The sequence below is a fragment of the Numida meleagris genome, chromosome 3 (genome assembly GCF_002078875.1).
Source record: "Numida meleagris isolate 19003 breed g44 Domestic line chromosome 3, NumMel1.0, whole genome shotgun sequence".
Lineage (NCBI taxonomy): Eukaryota > Metazoa > Chordata > Aves > Galliformes > Numididae > Numida > Numida meleagris.
The window spans coordinates 48,112,988-48,130,607 of record NC_034411.1 but is presented as its reverse complement, the minus strand read 5'-3'; the positions used below and the strand labels follow the sequence as shown (position 1 = coordinate 48,130,607).

Genomic DNA, 17,620 nt, shown 5'->3' with positions numbered 1-17,620 from the left:
TTTTTAATTAATATAAACTAGTACAAAAGCACATTATATCAGGCAATGTGGTGACCTTTTCTGTTGCATCCTTTTCTGATTAATTAGCACTGAATGTTTAAGTGCTTCGGATGCCCAGTTGGCACTCCAGCAATCTGGCTTCAGTTCCTGAACAAATCCTTCCTGATAAAGTCATGGTTTGCCTGCCTCTTCAGCTCTCTGCATATGAAATTGCTATTGCCTTTACACCCCTTCCCTCCTACGCATCGCAACAGGAAAAGGTTCAAAGAACATGCATGACCAGAGATATGACATATAATGAAAAATTAACAGGATTTAGACTAGAAAATAGACGACTTGAGAAGCATGAGGTCTATATACAGTCACTGTTAGGTATGGAGGCTCTAAGGAAGACCAGGGAGTTTTGTAAGAAACAGATTAAGGAAAATGGAATGCAGTGAATGGTACAAAATTCAGGGAGTCCTTAAGTTCCTAAATTATTAATTTCAAAAAAGTACCTTAGGAAGCTTCAAATATCACTTACCCTGTTCTCCTTACTACCTGCTTTTGGCTCCTTCCTGAAAGAACTAGATTTCTGATAAGGTTTCCAAATGTGTCTTGGACAGACAATACTTGCATGTAAGAGAAGCCCAATAACTGCGCTGTTGCGCAGTCTAAAGGAGAGCTGTCTCTGTGCCTTGTTTCAAACCAAAGACTGATCTATATAGACAGATGATATGATCCTGCACGGTTGCTTTCTGTTCTTATTTTCTTCCTGTCTAGCACTGAATAGGTCACAAAAATTACGTTCCTTGTTCTCTGCAAATTGGAACAAAAACACAATGTTGCTCTAAGTATTTCTGCAAGGAGTTCCAGAGGAGTACCTAGATAAATTATACCTGTATCACTGCCAGCAAACCAGTACATGGCAAACCATTTTTAATCCAAACTCTAAGGTGAGATGAATGATTGAACTGATGCCAAAAGGTACAATATCAGCCCAGAACAGGGCACTACTCACTAAAATATTACGCAAAATAATTCTCCAGAAAATGTGAATTTCTTCTCAGAATGCACTTCATTTTCCCCCTTATGAAAAGCAGTTTATTATTGCCAATCTACACATTATGATGTTTACACTAGAAAAATGATTATCCTTCTTTTAGTAGACAAGCATCCAACTTATTTTGAGAGCAACATGTACGTAAGCAATTATGGCCCATGAGCTTTGCAAAGAAGGTAGAGCACATGTCAGATTAACCAGCCCTGACAAAATATCTGAATGAATCCCATACCGAATATTCTTTTTGTCATGTTTTTCAAAGTAATTGCTAAATACATTTTTGAGCAAAACTGATAAAGAAAGCCATAGATGAAAAGCAACAGAAAAGCCATTAGTAGTATTTCACACTCTGCAAAACTCAGATAGAAATAACAATTTAAATGTAAGAGTAAGTATCTAAGCAGAAAGGCAATAACAATTGCTTTCTAAAGATTTTATTATATTGGTAAAATAAATAAGGAAAATGTACAGCCATCAATTTAATGTCAGTGCTGTAGCTATCATTGGCACCTAGAGATAAAAAGAAAATTGTCACGTATGCCATATATCTAGCTATGATTACATTTCAGCATGCCTACTGCATGAGAATTCATGTTCAAGAAAAAAATTTCTCTCTGAATTTCGTACATTGCTGATTTCAGCCAGACAGCTTCAAAGCAAATTGCAATTTTCTTCAATAAATGGTTTTCTCAGAGTGGCAGGCTGACAGAAAATGCATACAGTAAATGAAAGATCTTTAGCTCTTATTTTAAATGGGAGAAATGACTACTGAAGGGAGCACGCAGTGTCTCTGTTTATTTTGTTCTTGGTTTCTTTTTTATATTTCTTGTTCATGCTAGTGATGAAACCAGGCTGTCTGAGACCACACCAGAGCTCAAAAGCTTGGACTGATAATGCCAAACAGCAAGTGTAACCCAAACTAATGTCATCCATTTTAGTATTTCATCCTTAGTCAAGAATCTATATGTACATGATTACGCCACTCCTCAAGTAAACCACCCTCACAATAATCATAGAGAGGAATCTCTACTATCATCTGTCTCAGTAATTTTTCAGTGCATCACCTTTCAAGGATGCAAGACAAGGTAAGTGGAACTGACAGCATAAAAAGTTCTTCCATTTATTTTATTTTCTCACCAACTTTTCAATTACTTTAACTTGCCAGCCACTCGTTCATACACTAAAAAGTCCTAAATTTCTGCAGCTGGCCTCTTATCAGATGAGAATGCAACGTGAAACCTGAGTAGATAATACTCATCATAATAACAACCAGCCTAAAACACAGCATGTATCTTATAAACTGCTTTTGTATACGTTTAGAAGAAATTCGCCTAAGCCCAGCGTAGTTCAGAGTCTTTTCCATTGCCAGAGGTCCCTTAGCAAGGCTAAACAGAGCCAGCCTCAGCAGAGCCAGCCTCATGAGGCATGGCTGCACAAGACTATGATAAGGAGTGGAGAAGTCAGAAATGGCAGTGAGAGTATCTCTTATCTTAAGATCACAAAAAAATAGAAAATGATTTGTGAAATGCGATTTGTTTTCTACCAATGCAAATAAATAAATTAGAAATTATAGAAACAAAAGCCAAGCACCCCAGCCAAGAGGGAAAGAGGCAGCCAGAATAAGGGAGAAACTCAAGCATGAAGTAGTTTGCATAAGCTAGGAACAGGAGGAAAAAGCATACGAATTTATCTACTGAAAACAGCCTACAAGGATTGTAAGGTTTGTTGCTGTCATTAATACCATTCTCCAGGTTTTCGCTGCTTTCGTAGCAGCCAGAATCCCGAGGAGAGCATCCAGCTAGGCCTTGACCTTCAATGAGAAGTTTCTCCTGAGATCCTGACTGGTCGCTGTTACCTAGAGGAAATGAGAGTGCAGTGAAAATAGAGGCAAATAGAGACCTCAGCTGAACTTCTCAACCTTCTGTTTTTAATATTATTTTCACTGTTAGAACAACTATAACAAATCACATTGTAAGAAAAGAGTGAGGACTAACAACAGCCATCACAAAGGGATAAACACTGTTGCAAGCATTCATCCTGAACAGTACACCCTCGACTGTTTCAGAGAGCAGTGCTGCACACAGTGAATGAAAGCAAAATCAGCTATGTGTGCCCCTCAGCTGCCTTGAGGCCAAGGCCTACAACTTATAACCACCAACACCCATTTAAAATGATCACAGAATTATAAGGGTTGGAAGGGACCTCTGGAGATCATCTAGTCCAACCCACTGCTAAAGAAGGTTCCTTACAGTAGGCTGCATAGGAAAGTGTCCAGGTGGATTTTGAATACCTCCAGAGAAGGAGACTCCAAGACCTCTCTGGGCAGCTTGTTCCAGTGCTCTGTCACTCTCAAAGAAGACTTTCTTTACACTCCTATGGAACTTCCTGTGTTCCAGTTTATACCCATTGCCCTTTGTTCTGTTGCTGGGCACTGCTGAAAAGAGCATGGCCCTGTACATTTGATTCCCACCCTTTAGTAAGTATTGATGAGATCCCCTCTCAGTCTTCTTTTGTCCAGGCTGAACAGACCCAGAGCTATAAGCCCTTCCTCATAAGGGAGATGTTTTAGGTTCCTTATCATCCTTGTGGCCCTCCGCTGGACTCTCTCTAGAAGTTTGCTGTCTTTCTTGGACTGAGGAGCCTGGAACTGAACACAGTACTCCAGATGTGGCCTCAGCCGGGCAGAGTAGAGGGGGAGGATCACCTCCCTCAACCCACTGGCCATGCTCTTTTTAATGTGCCTCAAATGCAGTGCACCCCACGTTGTCAAAGTTTCTTCAAAACAAAAGCAAAAAGTGTGGAGAATGAAATAAAGTTAAAAAAAAAAAAAAAGGAATATAATCCTAACCCTGACCTATTGCTGAAGGGACCAAGAGGAAAGATCAGGAATGGGCGTGGCAAAGTTTGATAATGCCCCCTAAGGAATAGGGAATCAAAAAGGGAGAGACTGGTTGTAAAAATTCCTTCCTTCCTTGGTCTGTAAAAAGAGCCAGCACTCGAATGTGGTCCAGTCCAGGCTGCATAGACTGGATTCTAGGAATTTATCCACAGCATTCAGTTAGAAACCATGTTTTGTAAAGGGACTAAATCTGGAGTTGAAGATACAGAAATAAACTTTATGATTCAAGGATTCCATTTATGCTACATTCCCTGCCCCCTGCCCTGAAAAAAAAAATATCAAGAATGATTATTTTGATTTCTTTTCTAAGCACATGAGAGGTAATTATGAAGTAGAAAGAAGTGCTTCTGCCCCTCCCAGGTTCCAGCAGTGAGGTTTCCACTTCTCTTTCTGCTGACTTGGAGTTGGAATTCATACTTTTCAGCCACCACATCAAATAGTTCAAGTATTCAAAAGAAAACTGAAGGTCCCTAAAAAAATGATTACTTCAGAGAAACGAACATTTTAAATAGGTCTAAAAATATTAAAGAGAAACTCATATTAGGTGGCAAAAAGCTACTCTGACACTACTGAAAAGAATCCAGTTCTCCAGCTGCTGTTTTACTGGTGCGTGGCAAAAGGCATAAAAAGTCTGGATGTCTCTTTGTGAAATGTACAAACTACATGTTGGCAACAGCTTGGGCCACAAAGCACTATCCAGAGATAGTGACCACAAATCTCTTTGTAATGCTCTGAATTAAGCATTTCCCACTTAATAAGCAACTGTTCAAATTGTTGCTATGGCAGTTCCAGCTAAAAAATAGGATTTCACACAGAAGCAGCTGAGAAAGTCCTTCCAGAATTCATTTCACTGATTCCGATTTCTGGGATAGTAAACTTCTACCAAGATTTAGGGATGGAGGGGAAATTCCGTATATCTTAGGTTGCTTCAACTAGGTACTGAATGCATCTACATTTCTGTTCCAAGCAAGAGACAAGACTTGATTTTCAAATAAATGATTCTACTCTACCATGACTCCCTCCTGCGCGGGGATGATCCTACCCAGTTTACCTGTCAGGGCTTACTCTGCTTTCTATTACCTTTACAACTTGCCTGAGACCATCTGCACTACAGGCAGAGTTGCACTGCTGCATATTAAACAGTTGGGCCACTGCCTTTCACTCTTTGCACCTGACCAATATATTTTCTCCATTTGAAAATCACTGTATTGTTGTATGTGCAACTAAAGGCTACCTGTGTAATCTTGCAAATCACACAGGACAGGAATCATACGCATGTTAAAGTAAAAAAAGTTTCAATCACATTATCCTTCTCTGCAGAATTCTAGGCTTTGATGTTTTTCCCACCCTCGATGACCTTAATCTTTTCTCTCTAGCTAAAGTCTCTTCTTCACTATCTGCTATGCCTCAGCTTCTTATTTAGAGTAGGTTACGTCATGATTCATTATCAAACATCAGTATTCTAAGATGTAGGTGACGTAATCTGACATCTTTTTAATAAGCTGCGTATGCGAGGCTTACATAAACAAAGAATTCTGGCAGAACAATTACAAGTCACACCTCAAAAATATAAATGTTGTTACCCAGGAAGACCCTAGAAATAACTAGATAAGGATAAAAATGTCAAAATTTGGGAACCAGTTCTCTGCTGTAAGGGTTTCGAAAGCTTCTTGGTAGAGCTCCAGTGAAACTGAAAACCTCAAACATCCCACGTACTATCATACTCCTGTAGATGTTCCACGGCTGTGAGGAGAACAGCTCTGTGCTCAGGATCTCGGATGTTCAGTTCATCCAAATCTTCTTCTTCTAAAAGCTTAAAGGTATCCAGATCTTCATAACCATTGAACAGAAAAGTAGGCATGTGCTCCTGTATAAGATGAAAAAGGTAAAAAAGAAAAATGAGCTATAAGATAACATATTTATTCAACTTACTTTGGCAATAAAAATATTAGGGGAGATTTTCACAATCAGCAAAAAAAAAATCAGTAATTTAGCAAATGTAAACTACTGTATAACAGCAAAATTATAGGATTATAGCTTGTATAAAAATTGCTCAAAGTTCAGGAAAGTAGCTTGCCAGACTAGAACGCTGCACATATTTTTGTATTTGGAATATATTGTATTAACTGGCCTGGGCAGCAAGCTACTCAGATGCATGAGATAGCACAGCTCTGTATGAGCACACTACAATGTATTAACCTAAGCCACACTCGTTTATCTCCACGCCTCTGAACAACAACACAGAAAACAACCTGCTTGTTAAAGACAGGGTAACCACAGTTCTGCTTTTGAAGAGTGTTACCTTCTACTCATAATACACAATGATTTACAACTACAGCATGATCTCTGGGCACATACAACCTGTAGACATCTTACAAGCCAGCAGCACTTCATCAAGCCTGATGGGCAGTTCTGCTTGGCCTTAGCTATTTTCATTTTGCACCTAAGACCTGACCTGTTAAGTAGGGTCAAGTTCCTTAGGATTATGCATCTGAAACAACTTCAAAACTAACAACTTCAAAAGTGTGGCCCCCCTTCCCACAAACAAAACTGAAGGGTAAACAGAAAGAAAATGGAGACCTTTAAGTTGATGCGATCCAAGAGATCCTCAACTGACTTGGGTTGGGGTGGTCTGCTTTTTCGGCGTCTCCTGGTGGGCCGCTTTGGCTTCTCTTCCTCTTCATTTAACACATCCACATAGATAAATTTGAAAGTGCCAACTTTGTTGTTCAATAGGCCCATCCAAGTGCCCATGGGGGGTTTGCTGATGATATCAATGATATCACCTTTCTGCAGACCAAAGATGCAAGAAAGTCATTTAGGCATGCTCTGTGATGGACATATAAGCAAACACATCACTTTCCCTTAGTTTTTCATGTATAGAGAATGGACAAAACACAGTACACAGCAGGGAAAAACATCTTAAGTTTTAAAAGGCTCATCAGACCTTTTGCAAGGATATCCACTTACACCCTATCTACAAATGGAGCAGTGAAAAAAGGGAATTAAGTGATGTGCCTAGGATCACAGAGCAAGTCAATGGTAGAACCTGGAACGGACAACGACTCTCCAGATTCACAAACCCACTTAACAGTCCAGTTTGTACAGACATCTCTATGTGGAGCAACTACCTCAAACCGGTGCAAGTAAGAACAGTCTCAGACTGCTCAGTGCGCAAGGACACAAATCCTGCACAAATCTTGTAACAGCTCATGGTTGAAATTCATTATTTGAGATGTTTCTAAAGGACACTGTGTGTAGGCACAGCCACATTTCTTCCACATATTTTGAAAATTATTCTACTGATGGATTAGCTCACTGCAGAAGGCAAAGTATGTTTCCAATCTTTCAAAGATGAGTCTTGCAAAAGACAAATTAATTTGTATCATGCATTTTTTTCCCAGAAACTGAAGCTGCCGACTTGTGTGGAAATACTAACACATTCTGCAACATTTTGCTATAATTCAAGCAACTCTTTAATGCATCAGAAAAAGACAAGTTAAAAAGCTTAAAAAACCCACACGTAACCTCATTAGAAGAGCAAGAATTGTACCATTCTCACAAAAAAGTCTTAAAGTAAGAGCTTTGCCTAAATCAACATATGATCCTTTAAAAACAAACACAGCTGGTACCTTGAGCTTGAGAGAGTCTGTATCGTAAGGACTTGGAGTAAAATCGGTGTGAACTCTGGCTCTTCCACAGAAAGGTCCTCTGTAAGGAGGTTCTTCATCATCCCCATCTTCTGATTTCACGCTCTCCCTGTTGCTGGTTGAGGAATCTGTTGTACTCACTGTCTGACCACCTAAGCACACATGCGTGACAGGCATTATCAGAACACCAAAAGAATCTCTTTGTTAAGAAAGTTCATTAACAGAGATAAGTTCAAAACAGCAGACAGCTTCCTAGGAAACACGGATTTTTTTTTTCTAAAAAATGTTCTCATGGAAGTTAAAACTCCTTAAAATGCTATTTCTTATACATACCTGTGATGGGAAGGTTAGTTCACCTACTCTGCACTCCTGTTTTCCCAAATTCATCTCCTCAATATTTAACTGAGGAGCTGATTAACGTCTGCCTCATCTGTAGTACACCACAGGAAACGTCATCTTTCTGGGAAGTTTTGCCCATTAAAAAAACATACTGATGTGAGCTTTGAATTCTCTGTGAAGGTTCCAGAATACCCTTCACGTCCAGTTTTATGATAACGCTTTGTATTGATATTAAAAAAAAAAAAAAGATGATTTTCAGGTTACATTTTCAGTTATTTAAAAATTGAGTTTACTCTTCAGTATTTTTCCCAGTATGTTCTTGGCTTCTATTAGTAATTCATAGAAGCAAATTCACCCCATCTGCATGCCGCCTGAGTTCTGCTTTATGCTAGAGACAATCTTAACCAGAGAGGTTTTAAATAATACTTATCTATCTAGTTAATGAGAAAACCTTAAGGTCTCTCTGGAGGAGAATGAAAAAAAAAAAAAAAACAACTAAAAACCCAGCAGAAGTTCTCAGGAGAAACCTAGCCTAAAGATATGCCTGTCCTCTAGTGACCCTTTATCTGGAATGGAAAAAGCACTCTCACTGCAAGGTTACAGGCGAACGGCTGTAGTTCTCACTTAAATCAGATGTATTACAATAGCAGGACCCTGCAGGTAAAGCCAGAAAGGAGGATTTTGCTTTTCCAGGGCTCTGTATAAATGCAGAGCAAAAACAGTCTCTGTACAATACAGCTCATAGTTCTTCATAAAACTTTAGTGACTAACCCCCCTCCCCCTTTTTTTTTTTTTCCCCACTTGTAACCACTACCCTTCCTTTGCTTTTCTCTGATTCTGCTTACTGTGGAGATCTCTGTTCCTTGCAGCCACAGTCATGGAGCAACGCAATTACAACAGGACTTACTCATTGAGCTCTGACCACTTAAGGAACTCCTCAGGCTCTCGACTGAGCCACCAGCTTTCAGCTTGGGCTTGTCCAGGGAGTCAGCGTCCGGCGGTGGTGACTGCGGAGAACCTGGTATGACTCCAGGGCTTGACTCCTGAAAAGCATTGAACCATTTTGTATGATAAAGGAGCATAAGCACTAACAGGAGCTGCTCATTCACATTTGGGAACTTCTTGTATTTTCCTGCTCTTTACCAGACAGGAGGAAAGCTTTTACATTTATCAACTTAATAAGTGGTATTCGGCTGTGGCAGATACCCCACTTTATTAGGCATGATGGCAAGCACAGCAGTCTGAAAAGGCTAGCACACTAAGTAGAAAGAAATAATACACAAAACTCCAAATTCAAAGGTTTAAAAACTTGTTGTATTTTTTTTTTTTTATCAGCACTACTTGCCAAACAGCTCAAGTCAAATTCAGCTTTCTGACTCAGGATTATGTACAAGGGTGAATATGAGCAAATCAGGCAATACAAATCAGACACCCAGCAATGTATGAAGGCTGCTTTGAAAGTAATGCCTCCTCTTTTATTGTGTTGGCCCGCAACATCAGAGGCAAATGTTGGTACAGCAGTAGAGGCTGAAACTTCCCACCAATATACCATCACATTTTGTTGCTGTGTGACAGATGGCAGCAGAGAGGCAGTCTGACAAATGGCATCTGACATGGAAGTGCGGATGGAGCAAAGGTATGGAACTCAATTCCTCCATGCAGAAAAACATCCAGTGGATGTGAACACAGTGAAGGTGGTGGGTGGTGCGTTTCAGCAGTGGTGACAGTAAAGTAAAAAACAAGCCACGATCTGGATGGCCACGCAGATTTTTATGACTGTGGTATGCAGACTCTCCTTCATTGCTGGTGAAAATGCATAGCAAATGGTGGTGACTACACCGAAGAGTAGTGTTTTGTACCTGTGAATTCTCCCTACCAGACAGTGTTATTGTGCTCTTTGTATTTGTTGTAATTTTCATAGAAATAAATAGGAGGTATTACTTTCAGAGTTACCTATGTACATTTTTGCAGTTAATTGATATTTTTCTTCATTTACCTTGAAGGAAAACACAAACTAAGAAATGCAGACTGTGCATAATATACATACAGGTAATACACATAAACATAAATGCATAGAGAAATGATTTCGCTACATATGCAATAGGCAAGTAACTTCTCTCTTCATTCAGCCAAGCACTGCAGAAAATCTAAAGGATCTTTCCTAACCTGAAATTCTGTTAACCAAAAAGCAAAGCAGCAGATTACTTGTGGCCAGAGCAATTTTTGCTTGTTTTCTTTGAATGCAGGCTGGGATACTGGCATAGTTTGAGTCATGCCAGAAAGAGAATATTCTAAAATGACTGTGCCAAAAAGTTAGAAAACAAAAGCAGCTTAGCTCGCAAGCAAGAAAAGCTTTTTGTGTTGATGTGCTGAAGCTTTTAGATGAAACCTATTATTTGCATGCTGCAGAATCATCAGAAAAAAAGTCATCACAGCATATGACTTCAGAGGTCAAGTCAATCTTGGAGAGAGCTAGAGAGCACAAGAGTTGCTAACCCACTGTAAACTGATTTCTCAGTGTATCCCTTCCTCAGGGAGACTTTCATGAGGGGCACTTTAAGGCCAGTCAGATATCAAAGCATCTTAAATCATATCATTAGACCAAAAATGTTTTAAATACAAATGAAATGTAACCATAACTGTGGCACTGCCTCTGGTTATGAACAAGTAGGGCTGACAGTCCCAGAGGAAAGGAATTCTGATGTTGCTGCGCTTTGCACAGATCTGGTCACCTCTCTGCCTGCTATGTCTTCTCCAGATTTTGCAGTTTGGAGTTGTTATTCTGAATCTTATTAACTGAAGTTCCTTCTATGACCAACAGTATTTTGCACGAATACTGAGACACTCCCTCTGGTGCAGCATGACATTCCCGTTTCCATTTCTGCTCTTCTCACTGCAAGCATTCCTGACCATCCAGCAACTGGTAAGAGGCCACTTGGGGGCAATGTCTGCCAGAGAAAGCTCTGCTTTCCCAGCAGTTTCCTAAGTTATTACACATTTCAATGGTTTTAAACAAATACTGGAGAATTTTTGACACTCCACCAAAGTGAAGCACCCGAAGTATACCAAAAGGGATGTTTACAGAAAAAGACAGCAATTGTTCCTGGGCCACTAAAATTCAAAGGCTTATTTACAATTAATGTACTGAAGGTTTGCCTTTAAGGCTGAGCTACAAAACTCCATACTGGATGAATAATAGGAAAATTTTCTGTGGGATGCCTCTTCTGACTGCACTGTGCATCAGTTTTAATAAGCTGCTACAGAGAGCAAGCTATGCTGGAGAACAGATCCGTAACAGCAGAGAGGCACTGTGTATGTGAAGTTACACTGGGAATTTAAACTAAGGAGTAAATTGCAGATTAATATATATTTCTGTGACCCCATGTCACTGACCAGTTCTCCTAATAAATAATGATGACAGATAAAGAGATGGAAATATAGAGCAAGATGTGTAATGCCATCAACCACAGGCTTCTGCTGATGAGCTACTTGAATGAAAATCTGAAAATGCATTTTCATGGTTGTGCTTCTGCAAGAAACCATTCCACAGTGAGGGATTTGATAAGAACACAGGAATAAGCCACAGCACGAACTCTTGTTAGAAGTTTCTTTACAGATCCCTTGTGATAGCTTAAAGCATGGTAATCAATAATAATTATCACTTCTGTGCTATTAAGTTGAGTCCACTGCAAATCTTACATACCTGCTCAGACAGAGAGCTACTGTATTTTTTAGACATCCTTTTCTTCATGGTTTCTTTCACAGATTTCACCTTTTTGCCCAGAGATATACGGGAGGCAGAGGGTGATTTGATTACTTCTTTATAAACAAAGTCTCCTTCTTTGCCCTGCAAAATAAAACATGATTTATGCCTATAAAATACAAGATATAATTTTTTGACCATCCAGGAGAGGTACTCAGACACAGAAGGTGTCCTGTTTACTGCTTTAAATTCACTGTGGAGACATTGTGCAAACACTGTAGCAGTTTGCCCTGCCTTACTCTTACAGCCTGACTGGTAACCTTTTCCATAGATACCGTGTAGACGGTGTTGGGGTGTGTTAGCATCCCTTTACTCCCCGGAGTTTCAAGTAAGTATGCGTGACCTGATGAGAGAACTCAACAGTTTCAAGCTAAGCCCTACCGATGGGACATACAACAGCAGTTTTTCCTCATGTGGGTCAGCACTACAGTATTACAGTTTAACAGGACTCAAGGTACTTTTGAGACACCAGCGATATATTTATATATGTGTGAGACAGTATCCATATATATATATACACATACATACACACACACACACACACACACTTACACACCTTTATTTGGCTACTCAAATTTACACTCTATTTTCAGACAGGCATTCAGCTAACCTCTCTTGATGAGCATCTTTGTGGTTTTACTGTGAATTGTTTATTAAAAAAAAAGCAAAGAATCTACTAGATCCACAATTCCTGGTAAAAGGTTGCACTTGCACCTTCTTGAGACATGCACACAGGTTGCTGCCGAACTAGATTAGCTGGTCCACATATAGCGAACAACAAAAGCCAGCTGCTTTGAACCAATTTAACCTCTTCTAAACTAGCTTGAGATACCCAGTATTTACTTACACCACAAGTGCATGCAAAGAATTACCATGGATCAGCTAACACTCTGAAGCATTTGTATGACTCAGCCCTTATTCAGATTTTCTAGGCAGCATGATAAACATAGAACTTCATTCTACAGTATTTCAGGAACTACAGCAAGGCATCTCTATAAGAGTTACTAACAGCACTTCCATTGGCACAGATGCAACAAAAATCACAATGCAAAAAGGACCAAAATCTGCTCAGTAGCAGTCAGGCAGAAAACTGAATTGGCCTCTGACTTGGTTCAATAATCCTTTAGAAGAAAAGCTAGGTACACAAAGTAACAAGCATTAAAATAAGTGTACACTGCATTCTACATAAATGAGCTATCTTTTTTTTTCTCTATACTTACACATTTGCTACTTTACTGATGTTCTGTCAAAAAGTTTATCTGAAGTTCAGCAGACAACTAATCAATGAACATTCTATCATTTTTTCCTTTACAAGTTGTTTGTGACTATAACTTCTTTGATAACATTTGGTCTTTCAGCAGAAATTAAGGAGAACTATTTGCTTTACCTTTTTGGAAAAAAAAAAATAAATAACACACCCAACAACATATTTAGGTTAATGGACTTTAAAATGTTTTCAAAAAGTCCAAACCAACCTTGATCTCCCTTCATTAATCAGGCATGCTGTACCTGTCCCATCACTGATGTTAGTAGGAAAACTACTAGACTTCACACTTTCCTACATCACAAACATGGTGCGAACATGTCAAATTATCTGTGTTTAAAGATGATCAGCGCATGTTTGTACTGTTTTACTGAGTTGAAACTTGATGAATATAATACCCACTAACAGTTTTGGGCAATGAAAAGGGAATTTATGATGTTTAAACCAAACAAAACTATCCAACCAAAAAAAAAAACCCTGCAAAAAACCAAAGAAACAAAAACCCCAAGCCACCACCACCAAAAAAAACCCAACCAGCTCACTGAATGCGTGTAGAACGTTTTGGAATTTAGATTTTGTTTAAGTGAACAAAGAAGTTACCAGAGCCAAAGTTAAAACAGAAATGAAAAAATATATGGACAAAAAGAAAAAAATACATTGACAATTTCATTTGATAGAATGTTCTGGCTCATTTCTGTTTTATTACTTTTGGCTATGGGCTGACCACCAGCAACACTGGGATCAACATGAGTAACATTAAATGGAATCAATTCTCCAGAAAGTTATTTTATTATATATAACAAGCTCTCTTAAAGACAAAGAATTCTGAGATCAATTGTGCAGCACCCAGAACAATGGGGTCCTGGTCTACTCCAGTACTCTTAAATACAATGAGAAAAGAAATAATCTGTACTGTGTGACTTCTACCCAAATAATGTGCAGATCTTCACTGAATGAAGTTGGTCTCGTTATTCCAAGAAGTTTTTACCAATAGAGTACACTAATCGTATGTTTTGCCTGAGGTGATGCTATGAGGAAGTCAGACACAGGAATAGTTCACAGATGTGCCCCCCAGATCCATACTTTGATCACTTGTTCTTGCCTCCTAACACATATGGCATATAAATACATACACATATATGGATATGGGTGGATGTTATTCTCAAAGCTAAGGAAGACTGTGGTTAACGACAATACTTTGCTTTCTTGGATTCTCAAACTGCTATTATGGACCTAAATTACACTTCAGTCTATTATAAACTCTATTGCGCATTTCATTTTATGCTAATTCAAGCTTGTGCTTTTTTGTCTTATACTCACCATTTGGTCAGAATTGTTTCCAATATGAAGGGAACGATTTGTCAAGTCAAATCCTCCAAAGCTGCAGGTTCTCTGCAAAAAAAAAAAAAAAAAAAAGAAATAACAACAAATGATGGAAACAGTTTTATGACAGTGATTGCTCACTCAAAATATTGTGATTTGGAGAACACCAGCGAAAACACATACCTCTGCAAAAATGGAAACAAATAAACAAACAAACAACAGGATGAGAGATTATAAATCAAGATTGCTGTTAAAAGTAATTTGAGTCATTTGTCTTTTCCAGACACAGCCCCTTGGCATAAGGTCTGCTGCTGTTGAGTCATCTATTGCCTACTCTTGTTTTCAAAAAGAAAAAAGACTTTCTGGTCTGAGGAAATTGTTGACATTATGCATCGAGTTTTCCAGACTCTTAGTAACTCCACCTCAGCACTCCCATCTGCCTTCATAATTTACTTCACAGTAGCAGTGAAACAGAGAACCACCAATGTCTTAAAGCATTGGATAACCTACCTTCTGGGAACCGCTGCATACACTCAGTTTCCAAAGAAACACAGGGAAATGGCTGACACACCAGAAGGCTGTGCTACCATCAGCAAGACCCTGACAGGCTGGTGAGTTGGGCAGAGAGGAACCTGATGAGGTTTAACAAGAGCAAGTGTAGATCCTTGCACCTAGGGAATAACCGCATGCATCAGTACAGGCTCGGGGATGACCTGCTGGAGAGGAGCTCTGTGGAGAAGGACCTGGGGGTCCTGGTGGATAACAGGGTGGCCATAAGCCAGCAGTGTGCCCTTGTGGCCAAGAAGGCCAACGGCATCCTGACTTGCATTAAAAAGAGTGGCCAGCAGGTCGGGGTAGGTGATCCTTCCCTTCACTCTGCTCTGGTGAGGTCACATTTAGAATACTGTGTCCAGCCTGGGCTCCCAAGTTCAAAAAAAAAAAAAACAGGGATCTCCTAGAAGGAGTCCAGCAGAAGGCCACAAAAAATATTAAGGGCCTGGAGCATCTCTCATATGAGGAAAGGCTCAGCCTAGGGAAAAGAAGACTGAGAGGGGATCTGATAAATGTTTATAAATATCTAAAGGGAGGTGGGAGGCAACTGGATGAGGCCAGGCTCTTCTCGGTGGTGTGTAGAGATAGGACAAGGAGTATCAGCCTAAAACTTGAACATTGGAAGTTCAGTACTAACATACGGAAGAATTTCTTTACAGTAAGGGTGACGGAGCACTGGAATGGTTTCCCCAGAGTGGTTATGGAGCCTCCATAGAAGGAGGTATTCAAGACCCATCTAGTTGCCTACCTGTGTGACCTATTGTAGGGCACCTGCTTTAGCAGGGGTGTTGGACTCTATGATCTTGAGGTCCCTTCCAACCCCTCAAATTCTGTGATTCTGTGAAATACTAGAGGCCTTGTAGGGTAAGCACTTGGTAAAAGGAGGGAAAAAATAAACTCCACTATCCACAAGCATTGTGTCCCAGCGATTCAGTAAGCCCCAGTTCCAGATTAGGTATTTACGATCACACCACTGGTGATATATGGCAGCTCTGCTACTTCTCGGAGAAAGTATGTCATATTTGCAGTGGCACTATCACCTGAGTGACTCAGTTTTGGCTGAATGTGCAGAAGCACTTTATCATAATCATCCTGCATAAAAAAGAAAATCAACACTATGATATCACTTTCTTCCTAAGAGCAGAAGGCAACCAAACTCAGCACAGGTGCATTTCCACAGCCAAAACCAGACTGTGTAACAGATGAGTCTCTGCTAAAGCTTTGGTATTACCAAAGACCAGCCACTTACGGGGCTCAGAGAGAATCCAGCTTTTGCTTTGCAATCCAAAAGGTCAAATTTTTGACTATTTTTCTATTCACAGAACAACCAGCTGCACAGTACACAAATAACTGGCCTTGTCAAAAGGGCAAACCAGGAAAATAAGAGCATGGCAGTTACAATTTACTTGTACAGCTTCAACTCTGGATTCTACAAAGGGGTTTTGAGATAGCCATATCTCTAAGTATTCTCTTTAAAGTTAGATGTGAGACAATCAGGAGGCATAAAATCAGCAGCTTGTGAACTGTAAATTCTTAGGGCCTGAACTCCTCAACACAATAACTTCGAAGACACCTTAAACCTCAGCTTAAGACACTCTAAGCATAACATGAGAACTACAAAGGATTGCCCAGTTAGTCTTATGTGTACTTGGGAGCTGGTAAGCCTCAACACCTGAAAACCACCAGACTTCTACACTTTGACAGAAAGAAGCAAACCCTATAAAGTGCCACTTCATAAACGATCAGATCAATTAGTTCTGCTAACATCAACATTCTTCTTGCTCCATTCACTACTTATCAACATACACATTAACTGCTTTTAAAAAGTTCTTTTTCCCAGCTTCATATTGAGTGTTGTATCCATCACAGCTACTAAAACTCAAAGTGAGCTTCGTCTAGGCCTCACATACATAAAAGAAAATGCCATAATTTGAGACCAACAAGAAGTAGTAAGATCAATTTTTAAAGCATGACATGTTTAGCTGGGAGTAATGTTGTCCTGTGAAGTGTCCATTCCAACTAACCCTACAGCGTATGGTAATCCCAACAATGAGGAAAGGACATCTGCAACTATTATGAACAAACTCATCTGTCAAACCAGCCAAAGCTCTTCCTACAGCAGCCCCACGAGATCAAAACATCTGTTGGTTAAAAGCTTCTGAATACATGTACCACATAAAGGATTCTTATTCTTTCATTATGGACCTTCCCATACATTTAACATTATCTTCTGCCTTCAGTTCCAGTAATGACTCTGGAAATTATGTACCAAACAAAAGGTCAGTGGATGAGGAAAGGGATATTCAATGGAATGGCCATGCAATCCAAAGTATTATATTTTGGGAAGAAAAGAAAAATTGATGCTATTTGAAAATTCCATGCATGTCCCGGTCACTGAAACAAATATAAATGACAAAAATGAATGGCAAGGCAAGACAGAGTGACCAATTCCACTGAATACATAGGCATTGCAATTTCCCTGAGGTTGCAGCAAACAAACGTTAAGTGTTTCTAGGAAGGAGTGGCATTAGCTGAAGTTTGCCAGCTTTCTGTGGTTTCAGGAAGAAGTGCGCTGGGAAAGCTTCTACGAGCAGTGTGTATCCACCATTTATTTCATTTAAATGAGGCTGTAGAAACAGCTAACAGAGGAGTTCCTCAACAACAACAATAAAATTATCCATTTCTTCTCTGATTGTATCTCTGTGAATAAGCAAAAGTCATTCCAGGTGGTTTTCGTTATGAAATGACTGTAGTAAGACTACTTTCTAGAAGAACTGAAAAGTTTGTT

At 39.5% G+C, this 17,620-nt stretch overlaps 1 protein-coding gene across 8 annotated transcripts in view; it reads right to left on the bottom strand.

The window, feature by feature from the left end:
* The window catches only part of SASH1 (SAM and SH3 domain containing 1), a 540,276-nt gene that overhangs the window by 10,335 nt on the left and 512,321 nt on the right, over positions 1 to 17,620 (bottom strand). For all 8 annotated transcript variants that reach the window (XM_021389413.1, XM_021389414.1, XM_021389416.1 and 5 more), the window contains 7 exons: positions 14,278 to 14,349; positions 11,634 to 11,777; positions 8,838 to 8,973; positions 7,574 to 7,743; positions 6,522 to 6,731; positions 5,658 to 5,808; positions 2,784 to 2,897 (listed from right to left, as the gene is read on the bottom strand). In XM_021389413.1, coding sequence (XP_021245088.1) covers positions 2,784 to 2,897; positions 5,658 to 5,808; positions 6,522 to 6,731; positions 7,574 to 7,743; positions 8,838 to 8,973; positions 11,634 to 11,777; positions 14,278 to 14,349 — 997 coding nt within the window. The remainder of the gene's footprint in view (positions 1 to 2,783; positions 2,898 to 5,657; positions 5,809 to 6,521; positions 6,732 to 7,573; positions 7,744 to 8,837; positions 8,974 to 11,633; positions 11,778 to 14,277; positions 14,350 to 17,620) is intronic.